We start from the raw sequence: 19,042 nt of genomic DNA, 5'->3' as shown, positions 1-19,042 counted from the left end.
GTTTGTTCCTGAGGACAGAAACTGGGTGAAAGATTAGAGGATTTATCAGTCAGTTAGAGCAGGAACAAACACACATTGCTGGGGTGTTGCGAATGTCCGCAGAACAAACAAACACCTCAAACGTTGGCTAAAGCTGTTGAAATGCTTGGTGACATTTCTGTATGTTACAGCATAGGGGAAAGGTGATGTGTCATGGCTGAAAATAGTAATAATAATAATTAAAAAACAAAACAAAACAGGGAGGGAAGAAAAAAAATCTCATGCAATATCCCAAATGTTGAAAACATTTAAAAAAACCTAACAAACCTGAAAGTCATCTGAAACACTGGTTTCTCTCAGGCTGAGTGCAATGTATTTTGGGCAGCCAGGTCTGAAGAAGTGTGTAAAGTCCAGCTTAAGCTTCTCTGTCTGGTGTCACTCTGACTAACAAACCAGAAATGTTTCGCTCTGATCCACAGCTACAAATCAGATCCGCATTTTTGTCAAGATACAGTGCTGAAGCCTGTGTATCTGCCTGTTTTTGATGCTCTCAAATGCTACCAGCTTTAAACCTTTTCATTTCTGAATGCTTCAAAAGCTCCTTCTGGGTAAGAGGTTCTTTGCCCTGTATTTCTGTGCTCCACTATCAGACTTCTAAATGCAGACGCTTATTTTGCAACTGTGGTGAGAAACCCTGGGCTTTCACCTCCCCCATGTTCTTCATCTTGAAATCTGCAAATATTGCTGAAGGCTATCCTTGCCTTGACCCTTCCTTGGGAGATGTGCTTATTCAGGGCTTAATTGTTTGCTGATTAATTTCCTGTCATTCCTCCTTTTACTGGCTTCCTAAATCCCCCTAGTGAGTTTCTGGTCTAGGGGTTAAAACATGAGTCACTGTGCTGACATTTCCAGTAATTCCAGAGCAACTTAAGAAAAACTGAGACCCAAACTCAGACTTGAAAGGGTATGGGTTAGAGAGGGCTTTTTCCACTGAGGTGAGACCTGCAAGAGTTCTTTTCATGTGGATCAACAGAGACTTCATATCATTACAGCTTGAAGTCTTGTTTTTATGCTTGCAGAATAAAATGTTTTGGGATTTCAGTTCCATGGTTCTTTCTTTGTCTTCTGCTGTTTGCATCAAATCAACACAAAAATAGCTTTTATATTTCCCTCTCCATAGCCATATTTTCCCAGATAATCCTGACAACTTCACCCAAGTTTGCTTCACAAGTGCTTTACATTTTTCCATCATGATAGCATCCAGAGGCTACCTGGTTACTCTCTTGTCAAACCTTCACAGTCACAACTTTCTAAAGAAGGATTGAGGTTTGTTTTTTTTTTTCCTCTTAACTTTTCCTATTTGAAATACATTCCCATTTCTTTTAACTCACAAACAGCATGACAATAGTTGTCCTGTAACTGTTCTCAGCCATTTTCTGTCATACTGGGGCAAATCCTCCCAGCATTTAAACAGCATTTGATTACCCTCTCTGTTGCTCTATTTCATCCCTCTTGGTGCTCTTTTTGTGCTTAGCTTTACAACCAGTCACAGGTCTATTCTGTATCTGCAGAAGAGACTTATCAATGGGCAACAGTGTGAGCTGTGACACTGCTGTGAATCCTCAGCAGCCGTGCTGCCCTGGGACTCGCCAAGGGTTTGGCTTGCTCATCTGAAACGTCAACCCAGTCTGGCTGCTGTCGCCACTGCAAGGTTTGCTCCACCAAAATGAGATGGTGGAAAAGAAACACCTGGAAAAGATACCCTTGCATTAAGAGGCCCAGCACAGCAGCAGCCTGAATTTTCCTTTGCTGTGGCCATTATACAATCCTAGAGCCTGGGCCCTGATCCCGGTTCTGCTGCTGGTGACCCATTTGGAAATCTGTCCTACAGTAGAGAAAGAGTTTGTTCTCTTTATTCGTTCTTTTGCCTGTTGGACAAAGCGGGCAGTTAACGTACATACACGTTCGAGCTATTTTGGAGCTGGTAGGTTTCCAGTGCAGCTGCAGGGCGGTTGAAGGCTGTCCGCAGGCGCTCCTTCCCTCCTGCAGCAGTACGCTCTCAGCCCGCTGAGCGTCCCACCGGCGCTCGGGCTGGCTCCTCCCGCCCCGGCACCTTCCCAAACCGGCCGCCCGGAGCCGGGAGGGGTGGGGTCGGGCCTCTTCCCCTTTGGGTCCTGCCCGGGTGCCCCGAGGAGCTGGGATGGAGGCGAGGCGGCTGCTCCGGGTGGGTAAGGCGGGAGCGGAGAGGGAGGGGGAGTCTGGCTGCCCGCGGTGAGATGGCAGGGTGCAAGTAGAGGGTGCTGTAACGCCGTGCGGTGTTTTTCGGTTTTGTTTTCCTCCTTTCCACCTGGGAATTCAGTCCTCGTCGTTGCAATCAGTGTAATTCACATGAAAATGTGTCGTGTAATTACCGTGGCGTTGGTTTGCTCCCGGTTAGGCTGCAGCCAATGCTTTAATTATGTCATCCGACGTTCGCCAATCTTGTTTTCCTGGCGGCTTTTTGCAGCGTTTGGCCGTCGGGTCCCTGGCACACCCGGCCCCTCTGCCGTGCTGGGGGCATCCTGGGGCGATGCCACCCGAAGCTCTTGGCGTATTTCAGTCTTACTGCTTGTTTGTTGTCTGCGTCCCGGCGTTGTAATTAAGCTGCGTTACACGATTAGGTTAGAAAGCAGGAGGGAGCTTGTGGGGATTGAGGGTGGTTCGTCGTGGCAGCAGCGTGCAGAGGATGGCTTCTCCGTCAGGTTCTTGGACGGGGAGGTGGGAATAAAGGCACTGCTCTCCTTTGCGGAGTTCGAGATTTACTTATGAAAAGCGGTAGGTAGCTGTTGCAGTTTCACTCTTACAGGTGAGCCTTGGTTTTGCCTTAAAGGACATGCTGCATCCTAACCATGAGGTGAGTTAGGAGGTAGTGATATGAGCATCTCGGGCTTGTGTTCTGCAGGAACACAGCCAAAACCTGGTTTGATCTCTTTTCATTAGCTCAGCCTTGCTATTTCTGCTCCCCACTGGCTTCCCCAAGCCCAAGAAGGCTTGCTGTCCCACCATGGTCAGGGTAGCGGCAGCAGCTTGTGCCATCTGGAGGCCAATGGTCAGCTTCCATAGGGAGTGAACATGGCAGAAAACCTCTGCTGAGAAGTGTTGATAAGCGCTGGTTTCTAGCCTTTAGTAAGTTTGGCTCATTGAAAGGTTAGTGGAAAACAAAGGCTGGGTGAGCCAAAGGGAAAAATCCCAGATTACATGTAGGATGCTAGGGCAATATCACTGGGCTTTTCCCTCCAACGCTGTGATATTGTCAGTATCTGAGCTGGGCTGCAGGAACTCGGTTGGACTGATCCAAGGCCTCATCAACTGTGCAGCTGGCTGGCTGGGTGAGCAATGCTACATGCATCATCAGATGTAAAAGCAGATTGTGTCTGTTATAGGTGATGTGTACATGGAACTTAGTGATGTAATTGCTGACATTACCTTCCAGATTACCTCACGTGGCTGCTGAAAAAATTTATTGCACAATGTTTAAGGAAACCACGAGTTCTTCATAAAAATAGCATTGCTCACTTTTAAATCCTGAAGAACCAACTATCTTCCCAGACAACATGAAGAATATGCTGGGGAGAAGCAATCTCAGGAATGAATATGCAGAGATATGGCAAGAAGGAATAAAGATAAGTCAGGAAGGCTGGCACAGCACAAAAGCTGCATGGTATTTATCTGACTGCTGCATCTGCAGCAGAAAAGAAGGAAATGTTCACAGTGCCAACTTTTTAAGAAAGAAGGAAAAAGGAAGGTGGGATGTTATCACAGGTCGTCACTGTGCCGTGATCTAAAAAGTGTTCCACTACCTAGCTGGGTAAGAAAGACCCTTGAAATGAGTGAAACAAAGGAAGGCTTTTATCTTTACAAACATCACCTGAACTTTAAGCAACATCTTATAAAGAAAAGAAAAAATGACACAGGGAGCTTGTCTTCATGTTTTGCATTGTTCAAGAGAACACAAAGTGAAAAATAAGCAGATTAACTCCAGTGTGCTCAAGTGAGGGTTAGTATGATTTCTCAGCTGGAGTTCATCTGCTGGCACTCCTGACCATTGCAAACTTTTCAGAAGATCCTGGAGAGATCCATGTTCAAGAAGAACACTTCCAGAGTAGCTTTCTGGAAAGCCTGACCAGCTGAAGTTCTTGTAATCATGGGCTCAATAGGGATGATAAGAGCAGACATCAAGAGATCTTCTCAAAACAGAATAAGAAGATGGAAGTTTTCCCCTTTGACCCTAAGACTCATCTTGATGTGAAAATCCATTGTTCAACAGAAAAAATGAGGACTTGTCATAAAGGCATTGGTCTGGCAGCTGGTGTGGTGCTTTGTGACCCCCAGGGCCCTGTGGGCAGCAGACTCAGTCCTCCTTCTGTCAAGGATTCAGGAAGTAGACATTTTTTCCCACTGGAAATGGGCTGCCTCTCATGATGTTGTAGTAGCCTCTGTAGATAATCATTTTTCCACACCATCAGAGCCTTGATTGCTTTGGCTCCATTCTTCTCCCAGTTGGTTGGTTTGCCAGCTTGAAGCCAGAATGTACCTGTGGCATCACACTAGGAGAGTGTCGTCTAAAGCAGTGAGTTTTATGACTGCAAAGCTCATGACCTTTTTGAAAGCTTGTTGTTTTATAGCAGGAATAAATGCATTCTGCGCAGGTCCAATGGCATTGTGAAATAATTTAACGAATCTTATTCTTTTTTTTTTCTTTCTTTCTTTTTTTTTCCCTCCCAGGACAGTCTATGAAGTCTTAGGACAGTACTGATGGAAGGCCCTTTGCAAACCTCCATTCATGTGTGCCATGAAAATGCTCAGTGGATGTCAAAATTACCAGAAAAGCTTTGGGATACTCCCCTCTTTAACTTATCTCTTCCAGGTAAAGATTAACTTTTGTTCTCTGCTGTTTTTTAAGTCATGTCATTTAAGCACTGGAACATCCTGCTTGTTTTATTTCATGAAGGCTGGTTTTTTTTTTTTCCATTTGGGTCTGTGGCAGGCAGAAGGGCCAGGGAGAGTATTTTGGAGGTTTTCTTAGAGGGGAGGGAGAAGATCTTAAGGGAAGGGACTTCTGTAGCATCAAGATGTGCAGGATGTGTATGCATCATCATGTCAGATTAGTGTTAATAATCTGAGCATTTCTTTATTTTGGCTACGGTGGAATTTTCTAATGTGTTATTAACACTTTTTTTCTAATTAAAATGACTCCAAAAGGAGACAACATTTCAGCTTATTGTTTCTTTGCACTGTTTGAAAGAGGCTGGGAAGTTATGGGAGGGAAAAAAAAAAAGAGAAGAAGGAAGGAGGGTGGGGACTTGGAGTTAATGTATTTGTTTTTGTTAATGTAGATAAGGACTTTACTGCATAGCTGCTGGTCCCTGTTTCTGAAAACTAGATGTATCCAATTATGGGTAAATATAGTTGCATTATAGCTGGTATCTTCATTGGCGCTACAATCAGACTTGCTTATTAAAACAGCTTTTTTTAAAAAATATTATTATTTTTTGGTCGTTGCTCTCTGCTGTCTTGAACAGATTTTTTTCCTCATTCTGTCTAAAGAGATTTTGGGAGAACCTGCTTTCACTGGCTTGAGGGAAGACTTGGCTGGAGGACTGTTAGCTCTTGAGTGCTTTGCTGTAGGCAGGGCTGCTCCCCCTCCAGCTCAGGCTGCCCAGGGCCCCATCCAACCACCCCATCCAACATGGGTGCTGAAGGGATGGGGCACCACAGCTTCTCTGGGCAGCTGTGCCAGCGCCTCACCATGCTCTGAGTGAAAATTTCTTCCTAGTATCTAATAAAATTTTTCCCTCTTCTAGTTTAAATCCATTCCCTGGTCCTATCATTATCTGCTTATGTGAAAAGTCAGTCTTCCTCCTTGTTATAAGCTCCTTTGAAGTGCTAGAAAGCCACAGTGAGGTCTCCTGGGAGCTTTTTCTTCTCCAGGCTTAACAAGACTTGCTGCCTCAGCCTGTCTACATAGGAGAGGTGAATCAGCCCTCTGATCATCTTTGTGGCCCTTCTCTTGACCCACTCCAACACTTTCGTGTTTTTCTTGTGCTGGGGCCCAAGCCTGGACACAGAGCTGCAGATGGGGCCTAAAAAAGGCAGAGTAAAGGGGGACAATGTCTTCCCTTTCTCTGCTGGCCATCAGTCTTCTGATGCAGTCCCAAATACAGTTGCCCTTCTGAGCTACAAGCACACATTACTGTCTCATGTGCAGCTTTTTGTCCACCACTGTAAGCCATTCTCCAAGGGGCTGCTCTCCAGTTCTTCTGTTCTCCCAGTCTCTATCGTACCTGGGATTGCACTAACCTAAGTGCAGTGCTTGGCCTTGTTGAACCTCATTAGGTTCTTGTGGGCCTATTTTTCAAGTCTGTCCAGGTCTCTTTGGTTGGCATTTCTTTCTTCTGATCTATTTAACCACACCACTCAAGTTGATGTCAGTAAACTTGCTGAGGGTGTGCTTGATCCCACTGTCCTGATTGTTGATATAAATCTTGAAGAGCATCAGTCCCAGTGCAGACCCCTGGGGGACATAGCTTATTACTGACATCCACCTGGACAGAGTCTTTGACCACGGCCCTCTGATCACGACCATTCAAATAATTCATTCTCTCTTGAATAGTCTACCCTTCAAATTCTTATCTTTCCACTTTAGAAACAAAAAATGTTATGTGAAACATAACATGTGAAATCAAAGGTCTTGTAGAAGTCCAGGTAGATTATATCAGTTGGTCTTTCTTTGTCTACTGAAGCTGTCACTCCATGATAGGAGGCAACCAGGAGGTAGAGCAACAAGATAAGAAAATAAGTATCTATCTTATGATAGAAGATAAGTAATTTTTTATTTTTTTTTTTAATTTTTATATATTGTTCCTCTTGCAAAAATCATTAAAAAATCAGTGTTCCTTGATATGAAAGGAACCATGTTACTTCTAAAGGGCTTTCACAGTGCTGTTTCTTGCTAGAAATGCTGAGAACTCGATGTGTGCTTTTGACTTCTTGACTCTTCTCCTAACAGTGATCTTGGTATTCTCGTGAATGTTTGTTGTTTTCACAGTGGACAGGTAAGAAGAAAAGAATGAAAGAATGATGGAGCTGTGTCAGAGAGTATTGAGCTGGGTATTAGGAGAAGTTTCTTCACTGAGAGGGTAGTTGGACATTGGAACAGGCTCTGCAGGGCGGTGGTCCTGGCCCCAAGCTGCCAGAGTTCAAGAAGCATTTAGACAACACTGTGAGACATAGGGTTTGAATTTTGGCTGGTTTTATGTGTAGCTAGGAGTTGGAGTTGCTGATCCCTGTGGGTTCCTTCCAACTCAGGTTATTCTTTAATTCTAAGACAAGTCAATTTCAACAAACACTACTGGATGATTTTACTGTGCACTGCAGCTCATGTAGCTTGGAAGAAAGCTTCTTCTCCAGCTGACCTACTAAACTGGTCTAGCCCAGATCAGAATAGAACAAAACAAGACCAACGAGGTCAAGACAGCTCTAGCAGGTTTTCAGAGGGAGCGATGTCTGAAGGAAACCCAATTTGGAAACAGGAGCTTACTCATCTCCCCACAGAAGGCAGCCTTGCCCTCCGGTCATTAGGGCATGATAAATGTGTCATAACCTAAGGGTTATGAGATGACTAAGCTCATCTCAGATAGAGAAGATAACAAGGCATGCAAGAAACTTGAGAATGTGGTTTCTGAACATGTGACAAGGAGACAGATGCAACTCTTAGCAGTTGGCACTGTGTTGCACCAGGTTCAGGACAAGAGTTGTTTAAAGCTTTGAAGCTGCCTGGATTTGTGCTGTCTTGCTATCTTTGAATCAAACTTGCTGTATTGTGGGTATATCCTTCTTCATTTTAACTTAGTGATGTCACATGAAGACACCTAAATGAAAAGTTATTATCCATGATAATGACATCAGCAGATGCAACACCCATTGATGGCATCATGTTCGCTTCTCTTAGACTTGGATTTCATCCATGGATATTTGATGGTTTGGTTCATACATCTTTTAAAACAAACTCTTTTGATTGAATGTCCTCATTGCCAACCTCCATCTGTGATAACCTTGGTTGGGTCATTTAAAGCAGGAAAATATAGACATAAACTAGATTTCAAAAGGTGAACAACAGTTTGTTGTCTTGTTCTATTATTGAGTGTTTCAAAGAATTTTCTTTATTTCAGATATGATCTTGTCCTTTCACTTTGGCTACTAGAAGCATTGCCACTGGCACCAGTTTAGACTGACCTTTTAAGAAGCTGGTTTCAAGCATCAGTGATTGCTTTGTTCAACAGAGGATTTAAAAAAAGAAACAAAATGTTTTGCAAATTCCTTGCAGATACCCTGTAAAGATCCCAGCAAATCAGGTCATCAAGTTTTTAGCTGTTCTTATTGATGCTTTACGAAATGAGAACAAATAATAGGACAGAAAAAGCTAGCAAGATCACTGACTGCCTGTCCTGAAGGTGTTGTAAGTTGTATCATATGTAAATGAATCTTTATGACAAGAAGTATTTCAGATTTAAGGCTTCAGAGTCAGGCTAGGCATTAGGAGGCATTTATTTACTGTAAGGGTGGTCAAACACTGGAATAGGTTTTCTAGAGAGGTAATTGATGCCCCATGGCTGTCAGTGTTAAAGAGACATGTTGATCAGGCAGCTGGACTTATGATCTTGGTACATTCCTTGTCTATATTCTGTTCTGTGCTCTTCTATATTCAAGGAACATTTGATTTTGTGTTGAGGGACAGGGTTTAGTGAGTATTATTGATGATGGTTGGACTGGATGATCTTTAAGGTCTTTTCCAACCTTGGTGATTCTGTGAGCTGTTTATTTCCCCAAAAAAGAGAGCGTTCACAACAAGATACTTGTTTTGGTGGAAGACACTCATTGAAATGGGCTGTTTTAATGCAGTATGAGGCAGATATCAACAGTGATATGTAGTTTAATTGGGATCTGCTTTAATGAAAAATACTGAAAAGTTGCAGTGCCATCCTTTTATGTGGATTTCACTCTAATAACACCAGGTAAGTGAGCTCTGTAGGAGCTCACCTTTATGCCATAACTGCATAAGCTGTCAGGCAACATATGTTTGTTTTGTAAATGAAGAGGAAAGTCAGGTGTGTGTGTGTGAAATGCAGTCATGCATTGTGGTGCTTGAGTAATTAAGAAATGACATGTTTTCTCTGTTTATTTTTGTATTCTGCAGGTAGTCATGACACTATGACCTACTGCTTGGATAAGAACTCTGCTGTTAGTGGCAATGAATCCAAGCTGGTGAAGTTTTTAAATAAATGTATGCCCTGCATTGTACACCCTATTATTATGAAGTGGTCCATAACACAGGTAAATGTCTGATGTTCTCAAGCCTGAACACATTTGAATGTTGTGCTGAAGTGCAAAGTGTGGTCCTGTTCTCCCATAAGGCAATGAGAGAACAGCCAGCGGCTGTACCAGTGCTGTAGATACCAGATCGTCATTTGTAGGGAGAAGTCGTTCAGCTTGGACAGGGAGGATTCACAAAGTTGTTGCTTAAAATTGACTGCTAGAAATTCATCTTCCTTACAGTTTTCTTATTGTTATTATTAACATTTAGTATTACCCTAATCAAAATAAGTTAGTAGAAGGGTTTTTCTTTTCTTGCACTTAACTCAGAAAGCACTGTCCTTTTTATTGTCACTGTTGTGTGAAGTGCCTGTTTTGCACTGCTTTATTGTGTAAATATTTCAGCGACCTGCAAAGGCAAAAATGTCATTTGAGGGGACTTTAAAGATTAAGAGAATGAAGGTCTGACACTTCACTTGAGGTTTATTTCATTTTTATAAAACAACTGAATTTCAAGCTAGCAGTTATCTCCTGCTGTTCCCCACAAATGTGTGCTAAAGATGAAATTGGGGATCATAGTTTAAGTTAGCGCTTTTGAAGATTTTTCTGAAGGACGGACTTTCATGTCATCAAAGAGGCACCAGAAATCTTTTCACTTTCGTTCTTTTTGAAGGAGTAGTTCATTAGTAGTGACTTAAAACTGAATAGTTGAGAAGTGGCAATAATTATCCTTAGGCTTCCTTGCTTATCTTTTCTTGCACCATTTTTTTTTTTAACTTTGGAGTTCATGCCAATTCAGATGCCTCCTCACCTGGCAGTTGCTGGTGGACAAGGTCTTTATGGAGATAAACAAGCTCCATACATCATTACAGTCATTTGCTGGTCGGAGCCCAGCTTGCTGAGTGGGAGGTGACCTGGCAGATGGGGAAGACCTGGCTGCAGGCCTATCCTCTTTAGTGCCAGGTCGTCCCTGCAGGAAGGTGACTCTGTTCCTTGGTATCTGGAGCAGTGACCGAGGTATCCTGCTGCTGGCAGGACCTGCACGTTCCTGGATGGCCCTATGCCAAGCCCCAGCCCTGGCTCTTATGTGTGTCAGCCTGGAGGCCCATATCTTTCCTATGCAATGGCTGACGTCAGCTCTCAACCTGGATGTCAGGTGTGAGATAGCTGTGCTGAGTTGCACTGCTTTGCAAAACATCCTCTTTTTTGCACTTGGAGGCAATAGTTGTGCTGTCTGATTTAGTATGCAAATCCAAGTGACTAATTAGGGGGATTAATCTTTCTAGTTTTCCCAGTCAGTTGGTAGAAAGAAAGAAATTTGTCCAAAGGGCAGTTCACAGCAACTAATCAGTCTGGTGCACTTTCTGGCCACAAAGGTTACATATGACCTACAGCCATACATTTTCTGCACCCCATGTGGAAGCCAGTCTTGGGCATGGATCACTCCTTTGGCTTCTCCAGCCTTGAGGAGACCAAGCAGTGTGGAGGATGATGCTGGCAGCTCCTGTGATCCTCAGCACTTGAAGGCATGTGCAGCTCAGATTGAATTCCCCTCCAGGAGCATAAAGGTGGATGTCTAGAGCTAGGCAGGGTGAACATCCTGCCAGAAGTCTTAATTTCTGTCCCAGCACTAACAAAACTGGTTATTAGGCACAACACCTTGCACTGGTTTCGCTTTAATTGAATCCTATCTGACTTAAATTAGTACAGTCTATTTTTTTTTCTGAAACCTAATAGTGTTGTCCATGCAAGCAGGTTGAACTGAGACAAAGTAGGATTTCAATGTATTAAATTGATTTGATTATTCTCTCTTAGTGAAAGAGGACCGTGATAAATATAGGAGATGTGTCATGTGGGACATGTTGCCCCAGACTCAGCTCTGTAACCTGTCGTGTGTAGCTCTCAAAGCCAGATGGAGATAAATCCAAGACAGAAGAAGGCCTGTTTGTAGGACTTCTGCGAGTTAATTCAAATTTTTAAAGAGACTTTATCCTAAGAAGAGAACAATAGCCAGTACTTTTTTCTATTTTTGTTTTTCCTTCCACTGAGGATGAGTGAGGTCCATAGAGACAACCATGGTAAAGTCTTTGATCTAATAAAATAAATACAGAGTTTCTGAGGTGCTGATCCTGCAAGATTTGTTCATACAAAATAGCCTTGTGAACAGAGATTGCGTATTTATGCGCAGGTTAATGGATCTTTTAACTTTGAGAAGACAACAAATGCAGAGGTCTGAAACTAATCTAGCCTATATCTGGAGTATATTCCACAGGGAAATCAGGATCCTCTTGTTAGATAGTAGAATAATTTAAAGTTATGACTTCGTACCTTACAGTGCCATTTTAAAGAAGACAGATGTGGAAACGGTAGGGCTAATTTGGTACACCTTTTCCAGTTATCTGATCTAAAGGAACAAACCCCTTTCAAACTCTCAGGACCTTTGTCTTCTGTTTAACTCTCCAGGTGCTAACTGTGACGGAGCAACTTGAGGCCGGAGTTAGATATTTGGATTTTAGGATTGCCCACAAGGCTGGCGATCCATCTATGAATCTGTACTTCGTGCATATGGTATACACAACAGTTACTGTACAGGTATTGTCCTTGTCTTTGGAATGGCTATACACATGGTGCTGCTTATTTTATGCAAAGGCCATCCACATCTGAAAATGCTTCCCCAAGGTTTTCTGAATAGGTTATTTGTTTTCCTAATGGGAGGACTTTGAACTAGAGAAAGATGGCAGGGCTGGTTACTGAGCTAGTTTCAGCAGTTGTAATTAAGGTTTCAACGTTGATCAGTTTCTTATCCTCAAACTGGAACTGCTGTGCCTTGTTCTCTACCACCTATGCCCCACCAAGTGCCTTATGTTTCTGGGGTTTATCTTGTGTAGTCCAAGGATGCTATTGTCCGGGGCAGTCATATTTCCCCAGTACAGACAGACGTTACTAAAAAGAAAGTATTAAGAGCCTACTAAATCACAGAAGCTTTTTTCTTGGGAGGGGGGGAGGGAATAGGAATAAGTGTTTCACTGCAAGACTCAGGTCTGTGTCCCATTATTAAAGTACTGTCAGATCCTATGAAGACTGTAATGTGAAGTTGCTCTTTTGCCTGTGCTATCTCACTGTGGACCAGTTTACGTTGTCTTTGCATTTGGTGAAATCTGTATAGCCAGGCACAGGGGAGTGCACAGCCAGCTAAAGCAGCTTTTGTTTGTAGTCTGACTGGCTAAGCCTTGGTTTCGTATTTATCATTTGAACCTTTTATGTCATGATGATTGACACGTTCAAGGGGATGTTAGATGTAGTGCCTGTCTACTCTGCTAATTACGTGTGATCTCCAGGAAGTCGTCATTGCCTGTAACAAATGGGGAAAACAGATCCTGTCGTGTTTAAGCAAGCACAGAGTTTTCCTTATTTTCCAGTTTGCCACCAACATTGTGTTTGTCCTTGAAGAAGATTGGGAAGATGGGTTTACTGATAATTTGCCTGTAAGGAGATTGATGGGTATTACCAAAATACAAAGCTATTAAATGTAGTGTGCTAGGCCCACAGCCAGAGTAAATCAGCACAAACCTGCAGAAAGTAGGTTTTTCTGGCTTTTCTCTCTGAAGCACCTTGTGGGCTACCAGATGTTCATACTCTGAAAACCTACATGGATTTTTTTATTACAGTGGTTGTGGTTTTATCCAGCTGTCAATGGTTTCATTAATGGAAAAGTTTTATTTCCTTTTTTCTGCGTAGCATGATTTTCTAAGTTGCCTTGACTCTCTCTTATAGGATATTCTGTGGGAAGTATTAAAGTGGTTGGAAACTCATCCTCAGGAAGTTGTTATCTTGGCCTGCAGGAATTTTGATGGATTAACCAAGAAACTTCACTGTCATCTTATTAGGTGTATAAAACACATTTTCCAGTGTAAATTGTGTCCAAGAAATGTAAGTATGAGATCTTTCTCTGTTTCTTTTAAGGGATGATGTATTACAGTGTGTTGTGGTTTTTAACCCTGCAGGTGGCTGAGCACCATGCAGTCATTTGCTCACTCCCCCCTTCCCAGTGGGATGGGGAAGAAAATATGGAAAAAAGAAAAGTAGAACTCGTGGGTTGAGATGAAGCTATTTACTAAGACAGAGAAAAGGGAAAAGACAATAGTTATCTATATCTATCTATATATGAATGTATATAACAAGTGATGCACAAGCAGTTGCTCGCCACTCCCCTGACCAACAGCCAGCTGACTCCCTAAGCACCAAAAGAGAGATGAACTTTTTCCCCCTTCGAAACTCCTTCCATATGATGTCATATGGTATGGAATATCCTTTTGGCCAGTTCAAGTCAGCTGTCCTAATTCTGTCTCCTCCAAGCTCCTTGGGCCTTTCTGAGAAAATGGCCTTGGCTCTATGCAACACTGCTTGGCGGTAACTATCAACATTGGTGTGTTATCAACATTATTTTTCTTCTAGAATCAAAATCATAGCATCATACCAGACCCTCTGAAGAAAACAATTCCATCTCAGCTGAAACTAAGGCACAGTGAAGTGTTTGGTTGAGAGTTTTATTTTCTGCTTTTCTTGTATTTTTCTCCTAGCAAAAGTAGCATTTACTGCATCAGGGATAGGTCTTTATCTAATAAATTTGAGTAGATAAAGCATAGTGTGGAGGAGGGAATTAAATTTGACTGTCACATGTGTAGATTTGTAGGACCATAGTAGGGATACAGCTGCTATCTGCTAGTCTGCCAGATTTTTGTGAGTAAGTGTTGTTATAAATGAAGTTCGGACTATGGCAAGGGCTTTCAGTTTTAGATGGAGATGACTACCTTCTTCTATTGACAGAATTCAGACGAATGCCTTCCTTTTCAGCAATGATTATAAGTCATTTGGTGGTATTTATAGCATCAGAATAATATAACTTAGGTGGAAGTGAGCTCTGGAATTCAACCCCACCTGGCAGACCAGACCTACTTCAAAGCCATGTTGGGCCATATCCTGTCCATTCTTGGATAGCTCTGCAGGTAGAGATTCCTTAGCCTTTCTAGGCAGCTTGATCCAGTTTGACAACTCTCGCAGTAAACTTGTTTGTCATATATCTAATCAGAATTTTTTCTGTGGTACCTTGTGAGTGTTCACTTTCATTCTTTTGGCATGCATTTCTGAGGAGCGGCTGCTTCTGTTTTTTTCTACAGCCACCCATCAGGTATTTGCAGACAACAGCGAGATCTGTCCATATTCATCTTCAGGCTGAACAGACTCAGCTCTTAGCCTGTATTTGAGTTTCCAGCCCCTGCTCACCTTGGTTGCATGCTGCTGGATTCACTTCAGCACATCTGAGCCTTTTTTTGTACTGGGAAAGCTCCAGCTGGACACAGTGGACTCGCACGTGGGTCCCCAATCTGTCCTGGTGTGTGGGATTACTCCATCCAGGCTCAGGACACTGCATTTGCCTTTACTGAGCTTCATGAGATTTCTGCCAGAGGTGGCAGGTGAGAAGGGAGAAAGTAGATCAGTCCAAATCAGGAGCTCTCTGCTACAGCTGCCAATAGGATACAAGTTGGTGCAGGGGTTTCTGTGCATCACTAGTCCACTTGGGAATGTGCTGACACCAGCAGCTGCCGTCAGAGAGGGGCCACAGTAGTGGCCTTGGCTTTCCTTCCTCCACTTTAGCTAGAGCTGACCTTCCAGGCAGCCTAATAAGCTTTCAGTCACCCAAATGTCTAGAAAAGCTTTAATTTTAATAATTGGAAATTATTTGACTGCTACATTTTAGAAGCTGAGATTTTTAGCTTCCTCTTTCGACAAGGTGTGGGAGCTTTTAGCAGTTAAACAATTAACATTTCAAAGATGCGCAGGCACAGAGGGTTTTCTCTGGAGATGTGAGGGTGCAGGATAATGATGACCCTGTTTGCGATTTGAATTAATCCTTTGAAGCTGGTGGATCAGTAAGGGCTGAGTATTACCATTTCAAAGCATCTTGTATGGCAGAGTTAAAATAGAACAATTCTCAGCAAAATTAGTGGTTTCTGATAATTCAGGCCTCAACAGAATAACGGAGGACCTGAGTGAAAACATTTTATTGTTTTCTCATGTATCTTGAGTGTGTAAGTTGTGGCTGAGCAGAGCAAGACTGGAGAGGATGACCAAATTTGTTTTCAGACGCGTGGCCAGTTCCAAAACAAAAAGAAGTGATTAATTGCAAGAGGGACAAGTTGTTGCTGGTAGTCTGTTGAAGGAAGGTGATAGTCTGAGGTCATGTCACTGAAGAAGAAAAGCAAATGGGAAAAAAAAAAAGAAAAAGGAGAAAAGCAACAAAAAGTAAATGGTATCCTGGGCTCCATCAGAAGAGGGGTGGCCAACAGGAACGGGAAGGTGATTGTCCCTCTCTGCTCTGCCCTCGTGAAGCCCCATCTGGAGTACTGCATCCAGGCCTGGAGCCCCCAGTACAAGAAAGACAGAGAGCTGTGGGAGAGGGTCCAGAGGAGAGCCACAAAGATGATCAGGGGACTGGAGCATCTCCTCTGTGAAGACAGGCTGAGGGAGCTGGGCTTGTTCAGCCTGGAGAAAAGAAGGCTGCAGGGTGACCTCATTGCAGCCTTTCAGTACCCAAAGGGAGCCTACAGACAGGAGGGGAATCAACTCTTTGAAAGGGTAGATAACAGCAGGACAAGGGGAAATGGTTTTAAGTTGAGGGAGGGGAGATTTAGGTTGGATGTCAGGGGGAAATTCTGTACAGAGAGAGTGGTGAGGTGCTGGAACAGACTGCCCAGAGAGGTTGTGGATGCCCCGTCCCTGGAGGTGTTCAAGGCCAGGTTGGATGGGGCCCTGGGCAGCCTGGTCTAGTATTAAATGTGGAGGTTGGTGGCCCTGCATGTGGCAGGGGGTTGGGGATTCATGATCCTTGAGGTCCCTTCCAACCCAGGCCATTCTGTGATTCTGTGATTCTAAGAAAAAGAATGTTTCTATGTTGCCTCCAGCAGGAGGGATAACGGGCAGAGGAGATGGGTGAAGGCAAGTATTGCCCTCCTCCAGGAATGCTTTTCATCTCCAGAGGGTGTGTGACCAGCACAGTGGATCCTGCCATTTCTGTAGGTGACACTTTTGCAAGTTAGGTGGCTGAGGAACCTTTTCAGAATCACAAATTCAGATTTAACATCACATAGCCTCATACTTGCTCACTTGTTTTAAAAATCATCTAATGTCTACTGTCTTTCAAGACTGCAGCTCTGGTGTCAAATGAAAGTAAGTGTCAAAGCACTTATGAAGCTGTAAATAGAGATCTGTAGTACTGGCACAGACCACAGTGTGACAACATTATATTGTGTTTAAAATTGTAACTGCCTTTGATCTGAATTATTTGAGTTTAAAGATCCTTTGTCAGATGTCTACAGTTTCATCTCTGCATTGTTTGCAAAATAAGCACCTGTGCTCATATGTTACATTTCTGGTGATGTTTTTCTCTTTTCTTTTTTTTTTTTTTTTAAAGAGGTTTGAGCTTTAGAAAGGCAGCTGCAGTAAAGCATAGCAGGCCTCTGTCAATCACAGATTTTGTAGCTCGTTTTGTTGTTTGTGTCTTAATTTTGAGGTATTTTTCTGATTTAACTGGAGCTCACACTCTCTTTCATGGATGAAGCAAGAGGGATTTCTATGTTCATTCTGGCTCTCTTCGAAGATTTGCATTAAAGTGTTTCCACTTTGGTTTTTATTTTAAGTGAGAAGTTAATTGTAACATCATGAAGCTACCATTTCCACTTGATAAGCAACACAGCAAAAACCCAGAATGTCTGTTAAAATACTGGGTTTGCAAATAAATAAATGAATAAATAAAACTGGTGTCCAATCAACTCTGTCCAATGACAACTTTTGGGGACTGGAAAATTTAATTTCATGCTGAAACATTTAAATTAAACAGACCTGTGTCAGACAATCTGCTTTTCTTCCAAGAGTGTTTCCTTCTCTCAATTCAGAATGACTGAGGTTTCCCAATTTCCAAAACTTTTCCCCTTACAGAAGTCAGATCAACATCTAAGATTTGTATTTTCTTACTGAGTCTGAACAGTTGAGTTCTCACGAATGGCTTTGGCGATAAACTTGGATCTGTGTGGCAGTGCTGCTCTAACCATTCCTGTTTCATTGTGTGCTTTTCTGTAGATGGCTGTAGGCCTTTGTCCTCCTAGCTCCTCTTGCAGAATGGGTGATGCACTCAAAAAAAAGCTCAGCTTGTAACCCATCCAACAGCTTGTCTGGATGTACATTTAGCAGCATTATTTGAACCAAATCTGTGCCTCGCTATCAAGGCAACTTCACACATTGATGTCTGAACTTCGGGGGTGCTGATGTTGTTGGCTCGTAGCTCCTGCTGACTTCAACCCGGACTTAACTTCCCTTAGGTGGTTCCGACTCTGCGGACCATGTGGCAGCATGGCTACCAGGTTATAGTCTCGTATGAAGAAGATCTGGAAGTGCTGAAGCACTGTGAGCTGTGGCCTGCAATCCCATACTGGTGGGGAAACAAAACTACCACTCGTGCTCTCATCCAGTTTCTAGAAGCCATGAAGCGGATGGGCCGTCCAGGTACCCACACGGGGCTACTTGAAGCAAACAAGGGGCACGTACAGTAGTGCAAACCACATAGAAATAGTTGACTGGCAGCTCGTAGCATTGAGGGATAGAAGGCCGTTGTGCATGCTGCATGCTCTAGGCACTTACACGTTGCTGAGTGCTCTTGCCAACCCATGGGTGAGTGCAACGTTGCACGTTGTATTACCTGGTTGTGTAAACGTGTGCACAAGTGTATGTACATACACAAGCTATACCATTGCAGCAGCTCCTTCATCTATGGGATCATGTGGAAAAGAGCACAAGCCCTTTCTCCTCGTTGCAGGACAGCCAGCTGGCTGTCAATGCCTTGTCACACATAAGAGACTACTGTCTGAGCCCAGTACTTGCTGGCTTTTACTTCTTTAGACAGCTCTAAGGATGAGGAAAAAGCAGTATGGCACACAATAGCATAAAGGAAGACAGCCCCTGAAACAGTTCTAGGTCTATGAAACAATACGGAAAGATTCTTAAGCATGTGAATGATTCCCAGTGAACCAGACCTTGAGTGAATGCAATGCTGAGCAGTCTCTGCTCTCCTCAGAGGAGTATTTAATGTGTCACTTTTCAATATTTTGTTTCAGAAACATTCTTCGTTGCTGGGATTAACCTCACCGAAAATTTAAGGTACATTCTTGTACACCCATTTGGATCACTGAAGACAATGACACTCCGGAGTCTTCCATGCTTGAAAATCTGGGTGAGGAAGCAGTATCCAGGACCACAGAAAGAATGTATTAACGTCATTGCTGGAGACTTCATAGGAAATGACGATTTTGTCAGAGATGTGATAGAACTTAATGCCAAAATTAATCCTCAGTTACACTGTCCCAGCAAAGGGTCTGGAACAAAGAGCATTTCATTTGCAGCTCTTTAAAAAATCTTTGAAAAGCTGAAAGGACTTTGTGTGCATTTAATATTTCCTGGTTTAAACATCCCAGACTACACAAAGATCTGGTTAACTTAAACCAGGGATTTTTAAAAGCTCATTAAGAAAAACTCTCTCAAAATCATCAGGCTTTCAAAGTCTTTTCTTGAAAAAGGAGAGCAGGAAGATCTTGTTGAAATCATTATAGAAATGTGGAATAGGCGTAATTTACCTGGGAGGTGCTTAGATCCTGTAGCAGCT

General features: G+C 43.0%; 1 protein-coding gene across 4 annotated transcripts; it reads left to right on the top strand.

Annotated features, from left to right (window-relative positions):
- The first annotated feature begins 1,511 nt into the window (after window positions 1–1,511).
- On the top strand, window positions 1,512–18,998 carry PLCXD1 (phosphatidylinositol specific phospholipase C X domain containing 1). 4 transcript variants are annotated; one of them, XM_048934488.1, is made up of 7 exons: window positions 1,512–2,203; window positions 4,749–4,885; window positions 9,215–9,351; window positions 11,794–11,922; window positions 13,105–13,260; window positions 17,706–17,889; window positions 18,498–18,998. In XM_048934488.1, exons 2-7 carry the CDS (start codon window positions 4,774–4,776, stop codon window positions 18,788–18,790), a joined length of 1,011 nt encoding a protein of 336 aa, XP_048790445.1. In that variant the 5' UTR covers window positions 1,512–2,203; window positions 4,749–4,773; the 3' UTR covers window positions 18,791–18,998. The 4 variants fall into 4 exon arrangements, with proteins under 4 accessions (XP_048790445.1, XP_048790443.1, XP_048790441.1 ...); XM_048934486.1 differs by having other exon boundaries at window positions 1,512–2,207; window positions 4,744–4,885; XM_048934484.1 differs by having other exon boundaries at window positions 1,514–2,203; window positions 4,744–4,885.
- The last annotated feature ends 44 nt before the right edge of the window (window positions 18,999–19,042 follow it).

This window comes from Lagopus muta, chromosome 1, assembly GCF_023343835.1.
Source record: "Lagopus muta isolate bLagMut1 chromosome 1, bLagMut1 primary, whole genome shotgun sequence".
NCBI lineage: Eukaryota > Metazoa > Chordata > Aves > Galliformes > Phasianidae > Lagopus > Lagopus muta.
The sequence above is the reverse complement of the archived record's forward strand: the minus strand, read 5'-3'. Positions and strand labels throughout refer to the sequence as shown.